A 16041-nucleotide genomic window follows, 5' to 3' on the forward strand; every position below is an offset into this window, starting at 1 on the left:
TTCTGTTATCTCCACCTCCTCCTCCTGCTCCTCTTCCTCCTCCTTCTCGTAAACAGTCATCTGGTGGGGGAGGTTGGCGACCGTTGGGGATGATGACGCAGGGGAAGCCAAGAAGAAAGTAGGAAACGAAGGAAGAAAGGAAGGAAGGAAAGTTGGAAAGGAAGGAAGAACGGAAGGTAAGAAAGTTGGAAAGGAAGGAAGGAAGGAAGGAAGGAAGGAAGTTGGAAAGGAAGGAAGGAAAGTAAGAAAGTTGGAAAGGAAGGAAGGAAGGAAGGAAGGTAAGAAAGTTGGAAAGGAAGGAAGGTAAAAGTTAGAAAGGAAGAAAGGAAGATAAAAGTTAGAAAGGAAGGAAGGAAGGAAGGTAAGAAAGTTGGAAAGGAAGACAAGAGTAAAATAGAGAGGAGGGATGGAAATAAGGAGGTAGAAAAATAGTAGGGAAGGAAGAAGGCAATGAAGGAAGGACTGAAGAAAAGAGTAGGGAAAAAGAGTAGAGGATGGAAGGAAAAAAGAATGAAAATAAGGAAGGAGGTAAGAATGAAGAAAGAAAGGACGTAGGGAAGGATTGAGGAAAAGAAAGTAGGAAAGGAGAGTAAAGAATGAAGGAAAGAAAAACAAAGTACGTGAAGGAGGTAAGAAAGATGGAAGGAAGTAAGGAAGGACTGAAGAAAATAAAGTAAGAGAGTAGAGGATGGAAGGAAGAAAGGAGGAAAGGATGGAAATAAATAAGAATGAAGAAAAAAAGAAAGTAGGAAAGGACTGAAGAAAATAAAGTAGGAGAGTAGAGGATGGAAATAAGAAAGGAGGAAAGTACTATGAAAATATATAAGAATGAAGCAAGAAAAGAAGTAGGAAAGGACTAAAGAAAAGAAAGTAGGAATATGGAGAAACTAGAGGATGGAAGAGAGTAGGGAAGGAAGTATTGACGGAAGAAAGTAATAAAGAAAGGAAGGAATTAATCAAGGAGGAAAAGTAGGAAAGAACTGAAGGAGGAATGAAGGAGGAAAAGAAAGAGGTTGGTGGTTAGGTGGTGGGAGGTAAGTATTGGCGTGGCAACGAGAAAGGTTGGTTGGTTTGTCGTCTGTCTGTCTGTCTGTATGTATGTATGTATGTTTGTATGTATGTATGTAGCCTATCTCTCTCTCTCTCTCTCTCTCTCTCTCTCTCTCTCTCTCTCTCTCTCTCTCTCTCTCTCTCTCTCTCTCTCTCAAGACATGAAGATAATCCTACATATCAAAACAAAGCGAGAGAGAGAGAGAGAGAGAGAGAGAGAGATCCAGGCATTTTGTTTACTGTTGTGGACGTAATACTTGGCAATAGCTACGTAAACAATCAATCTCTCTCTCTCTCTCTCTCTCTCTCTCTCTCTGGAAACAACACGGTTCTTTTATTTCCCTCCTCTTTCCCCCTCTCATTGACTTCCAATATATCTCCCCGTGTGTGTGTGTGTGTGTGTGTGTGTGTGTGTGTGTGAGAGAGAGAGAGAGAGAGAGAGAGAGAGAGAAAGGGGGCGTTGACGAAGACAAACGATGGATGGATGCCTTGGGAAAGGACTGGATGGATTCCTGGATTCTCTCTCTCTCTCTCTCTCTCTCTCTCTCTCTCTCTGTCGTTTATTCCTTCACCGTGCTTTTAACGACAAGGATATTATTCATATTGTTTTCCTTCGATACCCAGAGTAAAAAAAATCGCTTGAGGTGTGAAGTCAGAAAACCAAGTCTCTCTCTCTCTCTCTCTCTCTCTCTCTCTCTCTCTCTCTGACGGCATCGTTCGACCGTTACTTTATTGCTCTGCTTAATGATCGAACAATATTTTGTCTTTTATTTTGTGATTGTGTTGTGTTGTTTTTCTTTTGTGTGTGTGTCAGGGGGGGAGGAAGTGTGACAGTTGAGTGTGTGTGTGGGTAAATGTGTGACATGAGTAAGTGTATGTGACTATGTGCGTGTGTGTGTGTGTGAAAGGTTAGACATACGCACGGTAGCAGCATATAAAACCACACACACACACACGCACACACACACACACAAAGGGTAGAAACGTTTCATGAATCAACCGCTTGTTTCTACTGAGTGTGTGTGTGTGTGTGTGTTAAGGTAGGTTTCGTCCGTGCTAGGCAAGCTTCGTGACATTCAGAGTTTCACTACTTATGTATACTTTCCTTTGCTCTCTACTTTCCCCTCCCTCCCCCTCTCCCCCATACACCCACACCAAGACCCACCCACCCACCCACACGCTAGAGGCATATATTCACAACTCCACGACTCCCTTTCTCCCCCAGACAAAAGATAAGTAGCAGGCGGGAGAGAAAATAGACAATGGTGAATGGACAAACGGCTACACTAATATATCTTTCTTGGCTCACTGTTCGACTCCTTGTGGTTCCTTACCTGTGACTCTCCGGGGCTGTGCTGGCTCCTCATGGCCTTTGGTGGGGAGGTGGTGGCGTCAGTATGTGGTGGTGATGATGCGGGTGGTGGTGGTAGTGGTGGTGATGGCTGGCTGCAACATGAGTTTATAGGGTGGTGGTGTTGGCGGTGGTTGAGGTGGTTGGATGTTGAGGACTCCGTTTTTTAATTCCTCACTTCTAAAATGCGTAGAAACTCATCCACTTCCTTCCCGTCCTTTTTCACCTTTCTTTATCGACGTCTTTTCCTCTCCTTCCACTGTGCCTTCCTTCCTTACTTCTTTCGTCACTCAGAACACGTACGTCCACACTCCTCCACTTACTTCCTTGTCGTCCTCTCACTCACTCCTCTGTAACAGTCTTCTTCCTTTCCTTCCCTTTCTTCTCTGGACGTGGACTAAGTTTCCTCACTCTTCACCCCTCTGTCGCTCCTCCCCTATGAGTTATGAGGTATTCTTACGTCAAAAGTTACGCAGGAGAGGAAGAGGCAGACGATGAGACAGGGTGTGAGAGGCAGGGTGAGGCTGGGAGGGAGGGAGGGGAGGTCTTGGGTAGGCACTGTGGGGCATGCAATTTGGCACAGCGACAGGCCGGGCCCCTCCTGCCTCACGCCGTTACTCAACCAACCAACACACACCAACATACACACACACTCACACCACTCCCCACTCGACTTATAAACTGCGATTCTTGGGTTACACTTCCCTTTCCCTCGCCCCTTCTTAAGCCACGTAGCCACTTAAGTGTTGCTGCCACTTGTGTTACCTGGCGCCTGTGTTACCTGGCCAGCACCTTGATTTCAACTGCGCGGGGCCAAAGTAACAGACCTTGAGAGACGGAGGACCAAGACACCAAGATCTTTTTTCTGTTACACTCCGTTTTTAATTAACAAAGATATATCGTTTTCCCAACACGCATATAACGACTGTAGTGGTAGTTAGGAGCACTGGGTTACCTCACTGTTAGGGCGTTAAGAAAAATATCACCGCGGAAAATGATCAGCTGGTCGTAACGAGTGCAAGAGCATGGTGGGGCGACTTGAGGGGCGCCCACTACACAGCAGCAGCCTTCCACCACGCAGGCTCGGCGAAAACTGTTTACATCTTGGTGTTGCTCCTCCCCCGCTCCCCTCCTCCACCTCTCCCCCATAACGTTGCCAGACTGTCGCCCACAACACCTCTTATTTGTCGGTTTCTGAACCCTAACGATAAAGCAACATATCTAGTTAACCTTTGTAACATTGACTTTAGTTGAATATCGTTAGCTGCATGGGTGCGATGGAATTTTGCGTCGGTAATCAGGAAATATAAACTGATGAAAAAACGGTCTGGTACCTGCTCCCCCCCGTACCCCCATCCCCCGCGTCCCCAACCCTCAACACGTGCTATCCCTTGCCATCACTCACCAGCTGCCTAACTATTTCCTCTTATCCTCATTCTTGATCCCATTTCGGTACACTAACGCTGCATGTAAAGAGATCAGAGTCGTGTTTGTAAATGTTATTCTTGGGTTTTCAGAGTGTGGAGGATGGGGTAAGGTTAAACAAGAAGCTGTGTTTGATTTGATGAACCAATCTCTTAAATATTCACTTTTTTTATAATTCTTTCTCTCATTTACGTATACAAACATTGCACTTACCGAGATTAGGGTAGTGTTCTTAAATGGTGTTCTTGGGTTTTCATCACGTGGAGGTTGGAAAAGGTTAAAAATGAGGTGCATGTTTGAGTTAATGAATGGGGTGGTATCAGGCATCTTTTCCTCTCTCCTCTCAGTAGCTATCGTTCGCTTTTTCTCGCTGCAAGGCGCTATAGTTTCACATATTAACGGCGGGTGTATACGTGTTATTATTCCTTAATTATTAATATCATTACCTCATCTATACACAGTTTACCAATATCGTTATCACTTCACAATTTCGGATTCGGTGAATGAAGCGAAATTTTGAGTTTTCTCGTTTTGGTTATGAATTTTGTTACCCACCCCCCTTCTCTCTCTCTCTCTCTCTCTCTCTCTCTGCAACATTGTTTAGCAACAAAGCCAATCTATTAATAATAATAATAATAATAATAATAATAATAATAATAATAATAATAATAACAATAATAATTATTATTATTATTATAAAGCGTGTCTTCGTAATTGGAACCCACCAAAGATAACTAATATGAAAACTAACAAACCATCACCTCCATTATTCATTTATTTTCTTTCTTGTTTGCTTGGAAATTACCGACATAATTGTATATGTGTGTGTGTGTGTGTGTATGTGTGTGTGTGTGTGTGTGTGTCTTTCAGTACCTGACAATGCCTGCCCAAGGTAAGGAACTTTTTCACTCGAGGAGAAGAAGAAGAAGAAGAAGAAGAAGAAGGAGAAGGAAAAAAAGGAGAAGAAGAAGAGGAAGAAGAAGAAGGAGGAGGAGGAGGAGGAGGAGGAGGAGAAGCAGATGATGATGATAATAATGATGATTATAATGATGAAAAAAAAGGAATGCAGGAAAGAAAATACATGAAAGATAGAAAAAAAAAGAGCAGAAGAGGAGAGAAAATACGATGATATTGACAATGATGAATATGATGAGTAGGAGGATAAAGAGGAGGAGGAGGAGGGAGGGGAGAGAAGAGGAATTATATTTTCTGCTAATCACCGTCTGTTCATCATTCTTTGCCCCTCTTCTGTGCCACGCCCCAGCCACACACCCCCACCCCCCCACCCCTACGCCCCACCTTCCCCCCAACCACACACACACCCTACGTCCCCCCCTACCCTTACCCCAATACCTATACCCACCTCCCCTCCCCCAATATTACCCCTCAACCCACGCCTACTCCTGCCCCCAAGCACGCCTTCCCACGCCCTGAGAGAGAGAGAGAGAGAGAGAGAGAGAGAGAGAGGTGTTTTGAAATGTTATAAGCCTATCATTCGACACCATATTTAGGGATCTCTCTCTCTCTCTCTCTCTCTCTCTCTCTCTCTCTCTCCACTTTTCATCTCACAGGTCGTAAATCATCTTTCTTTATTTTTTTCCTATCTTACCCTCCTCTCCCTTTTTCTCATCTCATATCTCCAATTACCTTTCCTCCTCCTCCTCCTCCTCCTCTTCCACTTCATATTCCCCTTGTCATCGAAAGTGGCTCATTATTATGTCTTTTTAATTTGACAAGTGATCAGGGTGGGTCATAAATATTAATACAGTGGGGACAGGACGTGTGTGTGTGTGTGTGTGTGTGTGTGTGTGTGTGTGTGTGTGCGCCTTTCAGTCAAACTAAATCTCCGTGTAGGTACGCATACGATAATTCATACATACATACATACATACATACATACACAGAACGAAGTTTAAAGGAGAGAGAGAGAGAGAGAGAGAGAGAGAGAGAGAGAGAGAGAGAGAGAGAGAGAGAGAGAGAGAATAACCACTTAACCTTCAAACTTACAACTAACATTAGGACATTAAAGTAAGAGAGGAGGAGGAGGAGGAGGAGGAGGAGGAGATGGAGGAGAGGGAGCTAAAGGTGAGAAGTAAGAGGAGAACGAGGAGAGAGACGAAGAGGGAGCCAAGGGTGAGAAGTAAGAAGAGGAGGAGGAGGAGGAGGAGGAGGAGAGGGTTTTGTTTCACGCTCATGATGCAGAAGCCTTGTCAGACCATCACTAGGCTCATCAAGCTACCCATGGAAATACTTACAAAACCTCTACGAAAGCCTTACCAAATGTGGATGTGTAGGCCCCGAGATGTTTGAGAGTATGGGCATAAACAGGTAAAAAAAAAAAGTCACAGAAAAAAGTCACAGGAAAAAAGAAACAGGGCAATGTTATCACTGTTTTCGCTTTATATATGAATGGCAACTTTGCTATGACTCCAAATAATTTCAAACAGATCTGTCATCCGTGTGCCTTTCGGTAACACAGCAATTACTTCAGTGTGTGCACTCATCTTCCAAACAAGACTCGTACCCCCTACGAAGAACTCTTTCAGGCTATAGTTGATGAGTGTGCAGACCTAAACTGTTCTATGAATGTGCAAACCGTGGCGACTGACTCTTATCTAATTAACGGTAATCGAGATGTTTGACTACCTAGTAAGTACCTAACTAACAAAGCACTTAACGGTCTAGCACTTAACGGTAGGCGGTGACTGAGTGGTAGCGTGCTGGGCCCACATTCACCGCATGATGGACGACGCGAGTTCGAATCCCCACGCTACCACCTCGGATTTTTCAGTCACCGCCGAGTGGCTTAAAACTACCCACATCAACCCGGACTCTAGAGGAAACCGTCCAAGTGAATCAAGAACGAGTTCCGGGGGGCAGCATATAAACACTTGCCTGCGCCATGACGGGCTGGGGCCGACTACCGTCCAGGTCCCTCAAGCAAGCCTACCGGCGCTATAGATTCAGACGTAAAAAAAAAAAAAAAAAAAAAAAATGGATAGTGAGGTGAGGCAAGGCCTTGGGTGAGGTGGGGTTAGACTTGCATGAGCTGCCTTGCACAGACCGGTGGCCGGTAATAAAGACACAGGAAGAAAAAGTCAGAGGCTCCTTTCGACTGATGCAGCAGCCAGTCGCCATGTCCAGTGATGCCCTGATGCCTCTGAGAATGCGTCACAATCCATCTATGTTTGCCCCTCACCAATGGAATGTGCATGACGCCACCATGAACAACAATGCCCGTACCAACAACATATGCGAAGGGTGGAATAATAAATTCTTCAACCTCGTTGGTCACTACCATCCTTCACTCTGGCGAATGACTTGAATATTTTGTGTTTGATTACTTGACTTTTCTTCCTATCCAAAATTGTGACTTTTTTTCCCTGTGACTTTTTTTTCATAGCCAAAACTGTGACTTTTTTCCTGCGACTTTTTCTTCCTGTGTCTTTATTACCGGCCAGCGGTTTGTACAAGCCAGCTCCTGCAAGTCTAGCCCCACCTCACCCAAGGCCTTGCCTCACCTCACTATCCATCTAGACCGTTAAGTGGTTTGTTAGTTAGGTACTTACTAGGTAGTCAAACAGCTCGATTACCGTTAATTAGGTAAGTTGTTAAATAGGTAGTTTAAAAGTTAATTAAACAGTTGGAGTTAGCTAGTTAGTTAGTTAGTTAATTTTACTATGTTCTGTATTTATTTATTTATTTATTTATTGTATTTTATTTATCTTGTTTTTTTTTGTATGTGTTTTTTTCATTTTCTTTCCTTTTTCTTTTCTTTTTCTTTCTTTTCTTGCTGTGTTTTTTTTTAGATGTTCTTTTTTTGGTGTTCTTTTTTCCTATCATCCTTTTGTTGATGTTCGTTGGTCTGGGTGAGCCGCTTTCCTCCCAGAAGAGACCCACCCATATTTTGGAGATGTTAGTCAGGGCCGAAAGGTGGATGATGTTTGTCATATTTTTCTTTTCTTGATCTCGTGTTTTTCTTTGTTCTTTTTACTGCTGTTGTTCTTTTTTTTCTGTGTATTTTCTTTTATTTTTCTTCTTATTTCCTTTATATTTTATGTTTTTCATGTTCTTTTTTTCCTATCAACCTTTTGTTGATGTTCGTTGGTCTGGGTGAGCCGCTTTCCTCCCAGAAGAGACCCACCCATACTTTTGGTGATGTTACTTGGGGCCGAAAGGTGGATGATGTTTCTTTATATTTTCTTTTCTTGATGTTCTTTTATTGCGGTTACTTTTCTTTTTCGATTTTTTTGTTCTTTTTTTCCAAAATTTTTGGTGTTCTCTTCTACATCATCCCTTTTTGATGTTCTTTGGTCTGGATGAGCCTTTTCCTCCCCAGAAAAGACCCACCCATAATTTTGGCGTTGTTAGGGCTTGAAGGTGGATGATCTGTGTTTTTTCTTTTCTTGATGTTTGTTTATTATATTTTCCTTTTTCTGGTGTTTTTTTCTTTTCTCTTCTTTGGTGTTCCCATCACGTGGATTGTCTACGACATCTAACGAGCACCACAAGTCCCGGTTTATTGTTCGGAGTTTGCTCTCCTAGGCAGATTACCTACCACGGCTAACGACCTCCACCTGTCCGGGTTTATTGTTCGGAGTTTGCTCTCCTAGGCAGATTGCCTACCACGGCTAACGACCTCCACCTGTCCGGGTTTATTGTTCGGAGTTTGCTCTCCTAGGCAGATTGCCTACCACGGCTAACGACCTCCACCTGTCCGGGTTTATTGTTCGGAGTTTGCTCTCCTAGGTGTATTACCTACCACGGCTAACGACCTCCACCTGTCCGGGTTTATTGTTCGGAGTTTGCTCTCCTACTAGTAGGTGTATTGCCTAACACGGCCGGTTCCCGCGTTTATCGGTTCTGGGAAGGAAAACCGACGGCCTGGGACACGCGCACAAGCATCCAAAGGGATCCTCGCGACGGCTTGCGGCGCAGCACCAGCTTCCCTTTTTCTTTCTCAGCTCCAGTTTTCTTTTTTATTGTATTTTCCTTCTCTGATTGACTGATCAATTAATTTTGCGTAGTAAGAATTAGTTAATCAATTAACATCTTTCAGGTACACTGCATTCACACACCTGCTGAGGGAAAACACCAGTGAGTGCGCTGACTCACCAGGACGGCCCGCTAAAGTTTCCTAACACTTGCATTGGGGTCCAACTTCTCTTTAGTCGGCCGTTTCTTTATTTTCCTCTTCTTTATTTAATTTTATTTCTCCTTTTCTTTCATCCCTGCTCTCCATCTATATATTTCTTTCTTTTTCTTGCCCTTTCTCTCTCTCTCTCTCTCTCTCTCTCTCTCTCTCTCTCTCATTATCTCATTTAGTACTATAACACGCCCAAATTTGCATTGTATACTGAAGGTCATGATTAAATCTTCCCTTCCTGCGCAATATTATGGAGAAGGAGGAAGAGGAGGAGGAAGAGGAGGAGGAGGAGGAGGAGGAAAAGGAAGAGGTAATAAATAAACGAGAACAATGGAATAAAGGAGGTACTAAAACTAATATGGAGATTAACATAACTGAAATAAGAGGAAGGAGGCAGCCACCTTGCGACCTACACACGTATGATAAGGATACAGTGTTTGGCCGCGACGTAGAGAGCAAAGGCTGTTTCCATCATCTTACGCAGTCCACTTGGAGTAAGAGCCAGGAACTGGGTTTGGAAACACAGTATAATACCAGAGCTGAGTTTCGTTTGTTTTGTGGACTGATTGATGCTCCAGCTTTTTTGCCCCTAGTGGACGTTGATGAAGGTGTGAGGTATACCTCAACACTGTCATTCCACAAGATCCACCTGATGCCGAGGAGTTGTTCATGTACGTACTTTAATGGTACTTATGTTAGAGGCTCTTTTCGACTGATGCAGCAGCCAGTCGCCATGTCCAGTGATGCCCTGACGCCTCTGAGAATGCGGTACAATCCACCAATGTTTGATCCTCACCTATGGAATGTGCATGACGCCACCGTGAACAACAATGCCCGTACCAACAACATAAGCGAAGGCTGGAATAATAAATTCTTCAACCTCGTTGGTCACTACCATCCTTCACTCTGGCGACTGACTTGAATATTTTGTGTTTGATTACTTGACTTTCTTTCCTAGCCAAAATTGTGACTTTTTTCTGTGACTTTTTTTTCATGTGACTTTATTACCGGCCACCGGGCCTAACAGAATAGGCTACACAGGTAAGATTAAACAGGTGTGTAGTGAGGTAATGATGAAGGTAAGAGAAAAATAAAGGAAGATGGGCAACGCTTCCTTCTTCTTTGTCTCTTTTTTTTTCCGTAAGGCTAATGCTACGGAGATGAGCACCAAAGCCACGCGCAGCTATGGCGTATGCTCCCTTTAAAAAAAAAAAAAAAAAAAAAAAGAGATATTGCATTTCCGTCCCCTTCTCGCCGCGGGTCCGGATACAGTGCTGCCCTCTATCAAAATTCGGCTCAGAAAGTTACTATAGTCCCCCATTGCTCAGTATCGTTGTGGCGGGGTTAACGGATATCGAACTAGCATTGTACAACAGACTTCACCGCCATTTATCTATCTTCCATAATAAACTTCGATTCCATTTATCTCTCTCTCTATCTATCTATCTGTTTATGTATCTATCTATATATCTATCTGTCTGTCAGTTTATTTATCTATCTATCAATCTATCACTCATCGAAGGGATTCTGTTCGGGTCCATATATTTTTTTTCCTTTGATGTCCTTTCATAGATCACAACAACAACAACAACAACAACAACAACAACAACAACGATAACAATAACAATAATATCCACAGGTGTTACAGGTGGCAGTGCTTCCTGACGTACCTACCTTTTGCTGCGAGGCCCAACGAGTGAGTAGTCTCCCTCCAGACGGCGTGGAGGCATGCCGTCAGCGGGGCCTACGGGAGGAGGGACGGGAGAACATAAGAACATAAAGAGGGGCCGGGAACATAAGAACATGGCATGGGAACAAGAGAGAAGGGGAAGCAGGAGAGCAAGAGAGAGTATAGAAGAGAAAAGGGAAGCAGGGACAGCAGGTAAGGTAGAGGAAAGGGTTGTAGAAATGAGTAATAAAGGAAAGGAAGAAAGATGGGGCAGGGAACAAGAGAAAGGAAATGGCGCGAGAGAAGAGAGAATGGGAAGCAGGGAGAACAAGAGAGAGAGTGGGAGAAGAGAAAACTGGAAGCAAGTAAGGGAGGGAAGGGGTTGTAGAAATGTATAATAAAGGATGGGAAGAAACATGAGACAGGAAACAAGAGAGAGGGAGAAAGGAGAAAGGGAAACAGGAAGAGCAGGTAAGGGAGAGGGAACGTGTTGCAGATATGTGTGATGGAATGGAAGAGAAGATACAGAGAGCAAGAGAGAAAGAAGAGAAACGGGAAGGAATAGGGAAGGGGCTCTAGAAATATTTGATAAGGGAGGGGAAGTGAGATAGTGCAGGAAAGAAGCGAAAAAGAAGAAAGAGTGAGAGAAGAGGGAAGGGGAAACAAGGAGACCAGGTAAGGGATAGGGAAGGGGCTGTAGAAATGCTTGATAAAGGAGGGGAAGTGAGATGGTGCAGGAAAGAAGCGAAAAATATGAGAGTGAGAGAAGAGGGGAGAGGAAACAAGGAGACCAGGTAAGGGAGGGGGAGGGGAAGGGGCTGTGAAATGTTTGATAAAGGGAGGGAAAAGTGAGATAGTGCAGGAAAGAAACGAAAAAGAAGAAAGTGAGAGAAGAGGGGAGAGGAAACAAAGAGACCAGGTAAGGGAGGGGGAGGGGAAGGGGTTGTAGAAATGTTTGATAAAGGAAGGGAAGTGAGATGGTGCAGGAAAGAAGCGAAAAATATGAGAGTGAGAGAAGAGGGGAGAGGAAACTAGGAGACCAGGTAAGGGAGGGGGAGGGGAAGGGGCTGTGAAATGTTTGATAAAGGGAGGGAAAAGTGAGATAGTGCAGGAAAGAAACGAAAAAGAAGAAAGTGAGAGAAGAGGGGAGAGGAAACAAAGAGACCAGGTAAGGGAGGGAGTGGGGAAGGGGTTGTAGAAATGTTTGATAAAGGGAGGGAAAAGTGAGATGGTGCAGGAAAGAAACGAAAAAGAAGAAAGTGAGAGAAGAGGGGAGAGGAAACAAAGAGACCAGGTAAGGGAGGGAGAGGGGAAGGGGCTGTGAAATGTTTGATAAAGGGAGGGAAAAGTGAGATAGTGCAGGAAAGAAACGAAAAAGAAGAAAGTGAGAGAAGAGGGGAGAGGAAACAAGGTGACCAGGTAAGGGAGGGAGTGGGGAAGGGGTTGTAGAAATGTTTGACAAAAGAGGGGAAAGTGAGATAGTGCAGGAAAGAAGCGAAAAATATGAGAGTGAGAGAAGAGGGGAGAGGAAACAAAGAGACCAGGTAAGGGAGGGAGAGGGGAAGGGGCTGTGAAATGTTTGATAAAGGGAGGGAAAAGACATGGTACAGGAAACAGGAGAGAAAGAAGACAGAGCGAGAGAAGGGACAAAAGGAAACAGGGCCGATGGAAAAGGAGCTGTAGAAATGTTCAATAAAGGATGGGAAGAGAGACGGCGCAGAGAAGAAAATGATGGTAAATGAAAATAAATGTGAAAATGACAATAACAGATGATAACAAACCAATAATATATGACAACAATTTTTTTTTACAACAAAGGAGACAGCTCAAGGGCACACAAAAAAGTAAATAATAATAAAAAAAAAAAACCCGCTACTCGCTGCTCACAAAAAGAACCTAAAGAGGTGGCCGAAAGAGAGATACATACATAAATAATAAAAACAAATTCATATCTAAATAAAAACAACGAAAAAAAAAATCCCTTATAATTCAATGATGGATCGAGAAACCAAAGACAAACAAAGAAAAGGAAAAACTAAACACAAAAGGATCCAATCTCCAGTACCCCAAAAATAACTAAATAAATAAATACAAATAAAAAAATAGTATAAGTAAAAGGAAAAGCTTTGTGTGTGAGGGAAACAGAAGCAGGAGGCCAAGAATAGAGGTTTAACAGAGGAAACCCGAGATGCGTGTTAGATTTATCCAGCAGCCTTGGGGGGGGGGGGGGGAAGAGGATGAGGGAAGGAAGGAAGGAAGAGAGAGGAGGAGGAGGAGGAGGCGAGAGGCTGCTGGTTTGGAGGTGGCGGGGAGATCGAGGGGGAGGAGGAAGAGGAGGAGAAGAAGTAAACAAGAAGGAAGAAAGAAAGGGGAGGAGAAAAAGGAAGAAAAGGAAAAAGAAGAAAAAAGAGAAAGGAGGAGGAGGAGGAGGAGGAGGAAGCGTAAGAAAAAAGGGTAAAGAAGAAGAAAATGAAGGAAGGGAGGAAGGTGAGAAGAATCTGATGAGAGAGAGAGAGAGAGAGAGAGAGAGAGAGAGAGAGAAACGAAGGGAAGAAGATATAAGCATAGGATCAAAGGATAAAGATAACAAAAAGAAAACGCGAAGAAAAAGAAAAGAAAGAACCAGAGAGAAAAGGAGAGGAAGGAAGGAAGGAGATAACGAGGAAAGGGAGATAGCAGGAGGAGGAGGAGGAGGAGGAGGGGAGGAGGAGGAGGAAGAGGCAAGGTGACGGAAGAGAGAGAGAGAGAGAGAGAGAGAGAGAGAGAGAGAGAGAGAGAGAGCGAGGGGGGGGGGGAGGGAAAGTATAGACGTCGGTGAAACTTGACAATAAGGGAAGTAATGTGATCCTTGCAGCGTTTTCACCCTTATGGCCACAACCAGCTTCCCTTTTTTTCCCTATTTTTCCTTCCCTATTTTTTCCTTCTGTTATTTCCCTCCCTCGTGGCGGCATTGATGAAAGGAGGATGAGGAGGAGGAGGAGGTGGAGGAGGAGGAGGTTTTTGGTGGGTATATTTATGTCATCTTTCTCCTCCTCCTCCTCCTCCTTTTCTCAGACCTCTTCCAGTTTCCCTTCCCCTCATTCTTCATTCCTCCGTCCCTTCTCTTATCATCAAATACATCAATCTCTCTCTCTCTCTCTCTCTCTCTCTCTCTCTCTCTCTCTCTCTCTCTCTCTCTCTCTCTCTCTCTCTCTCTCTCTCTCTCTCTCTCTCTCTCTCTCTCTCTCTCTCTGATTCCTTCCCCTTTTATTTGCTTCTTTTCGTTATTTTCTATCCCTACTTCCTTCTTCCTTGCCTCTCTCCTATTTATCCATCTCCCTTCTTTTCATCTAATTATCTCCATTCATCCTTTTCTCCACCATTCAATATCTGCTAAATTATTCTTTCCTTTCCACCTTTCACTTCTACCTTCATCTTTCCCTCTCTCTACCTTCGCTATTCTTTCTTTCTCTCTCTCTTCGTTCCTCTTCAAACAAACCAAAACATTCTTCCTCCTTTCAATATCTAGGCCACTCTCCTCCTTCGTCTCGTCCTTCATCTGTTTCTCTTTCCATCACTCAAGCAAACTTAATACGTACACCTTAACCCACATCTCTCTCTCTCTCTCTCTCTCTCTCTCTCTCTCTCTCTCTCTCTCTCTTCCGCCCTTGCTTCCCTCCCTCACACCTACAGTTATCTCACTCTCCATTTTTCTCTGTATTTCTCTACCTCCCGTCTTCCCACCGTTTAATCTATACGCGTTAATCTCTATCTCCCTCTCTGACTTTCCTTGTTCCGTTGCGTCCCATCCTCTCTCTGTTCCTCTCTCACACATAATTATATTTCATTCTTTTTTCCCCGTGCTTCTCTACCTCCATTCTTTCCATCATTCAATCTATATACGTCAAACTCTTTCTCCCTAGCTCTCTCACTCTCCTTGTTCCCTTCCTCGCTCTTTACCTCATACATAGTTATATTTCACCCTCTCTCCCTTTCCCCTACCACAATCTCTTCTTCCTTCCATCATTCAATCTATACACGTCAATCCCTATACCTCTCCCTCTCTCTCTCTCTCTCCTCGTTGCCTTCCTCCCCTCCCTCCCTCCCTCACGCATAGTTATATCCCACTATCCTTTTTCCTTGCCCCAATCTCTCCTTCTTTCCACCATTCAATCTATACATGTCAATCCGTATCTCTTTCTCACCCTCCTCGTTCCTATCCACCCTCCCTCTCTCCTCTCCCACGCTTCCTTGTGTCCGCAAGATTTCCCCGGCCGCCTCCTCCTCCTCTTTCAGCGCGCACCGCCTCCAGGGAACCCAATGTGTGTGTGTCTGTGCCTGTCGTCTGTGTGTGATCTGTATGCCTGTGATCCTCTCGTAAGTTTGTCTGTGTGTTTGTATCGTAAGGCTGTGCTTCCTCTATATGCTTTTATGTTTATATGTTTTCCTGTACAATGGTGTGTCAGGGGTGTACCTAGAAACATAAAGGGGGGGGGGGGTGTCTTTTCCACTAAATGTGGACTTTTTTAGCTACTTGTAGAGGAGCGAGTGGCGAGCGAAGCGAGCTAAATCATCTGAGAGGTTCAGGACCGAAAAACTGACTGCTGTCAAAACGAAAATCTGGGACTTTTCGTCCCACTTTTTCGCTTAGACTTTCTCAGAAAATGAACCTTTTAGCAGATGGGGGGGCGTCCGATCCCCCGACCCCACCTGTATGTGTGTGTGTGTGTGTGTGTGTGTGTGTGTGTGTGTGTGTGTGTGTGTGTGTGTGTGTGTGTGTGTGTCACAAGTCTGCTTGTCATTCGGGCATCATGATCTGTCTGTCCTTGCAGTTCACATTCTTCCACCCTTCTGTCTGTCTGTCTGTCTGTGTTTTCTTTTTTCTTTTTTCTGTCTGTGGTCTATTCTATGTCTGTCTTTTTGTATTTTTCTGGATGCCTTTCTGTTTGCGTGGCTGTTTGTCTTTCTCTTTGCCAGCTGTCTTCCCTTCCCCCCGATCCCTCGTGCCCCTCAACACGACCCCTCCCCCTCACACACAACATAAGAAAGATAAAGGTGAGGAGGAGGAGGACGGAGAAGAAGAAGAAGAAGAAAATGAAAAAGAGAAAGAAGAAAAAGAAAAATGAAAAAGAAAAGAAGAGGAGGGGAGGAAAAAGAAGAAAAAGAAGAAGAAAAGGAAGAAGAAAATGAAAAAGAAGAGGAGGCCAGGAGAAGAAGAAGAAGAAGAAGAAGAAGAAGAAGAAGAAGAAAAAGAAAAAGAAGAAGAAGAAGAAGAAGAAGATTAGGAGGAGGAGGAGGAGGATTAGGAAGAGGAGGAGCTTATCTATCAGGCCAACCAATTACATGAACAAGAAGAGATAAAAGTAGGAGGAGCTTACGACTCTTATCCATCAAGGAGGAGGAGGGGAAGAAGGAAGAAGA

At 44.1% G+C, this 16041-nt stretch overlaps 1 protein-coding gene and 1 long non-coding RNA gene across 3 annotated transcripts in view; both read right to left on the reverse strand.

The window, feature by feature from the left end:
* LOC127001747 (rho family-interacting cell polarization regulator 2-like) overlaps positions 1-3502 on the reverse strand; it is a 144717-nt gene extending 141215 nt beyond the window's left edge. Inside the window, exons 1-2 of one of the 2 annotated variants that reach the window (XM_050866889.1) lie at positions 3357-3483; positions 2385-2856 (exon numbers count right to left, since the gene is read on the reverse strand). In XM_050866889.1, coding sequence (XP_050722846.1) covers positions 2385-2417 — 33 coding nt within the window. In that variant the 5' untranslated portion in view covers positions 2418-2856; positions 3357-3483. Of the gene's footprint in view, positions 1-2384 lie in introns of both variants that reach the window. The other variant, XM_050866888.1, reaches the window with a different exon arrangement.
* A 4531-nt stretch (positions 3503-8033) lies between these two features.
* LOC127001748 (uncharacterized) lies at positions 8034-8642 on the reverse strand. Its single transcript, XR_007755436.1, has 2 exons — positions 8534-8642; positions 8034-8397 (listed from the first exon to the last, which is right to left on the reverse strand). It is a non-coding gene; the product is annotated as an uncharacterized LOC127001748 (long non-coding RNA).
* Between the last annotated feature and the right edge of the window lie 7399 nt (positions 8643-16041).

This window comes from Eriocheir sinensis, chromosome 21, assembly GCF_024679095.1.
Source record: "Eriocheir sinensis breed Jianghai 21 chromosome 21, ASM2467909v1, whole genome shotgun sequence".
Taxonomy (NCBI): domain Eukaryota; kingdom Metazoa; phylum Arthropoda; class Malacostraca; order Decapoda; family Varunidae; genus Eriocheir; species Eriocheir sinensis.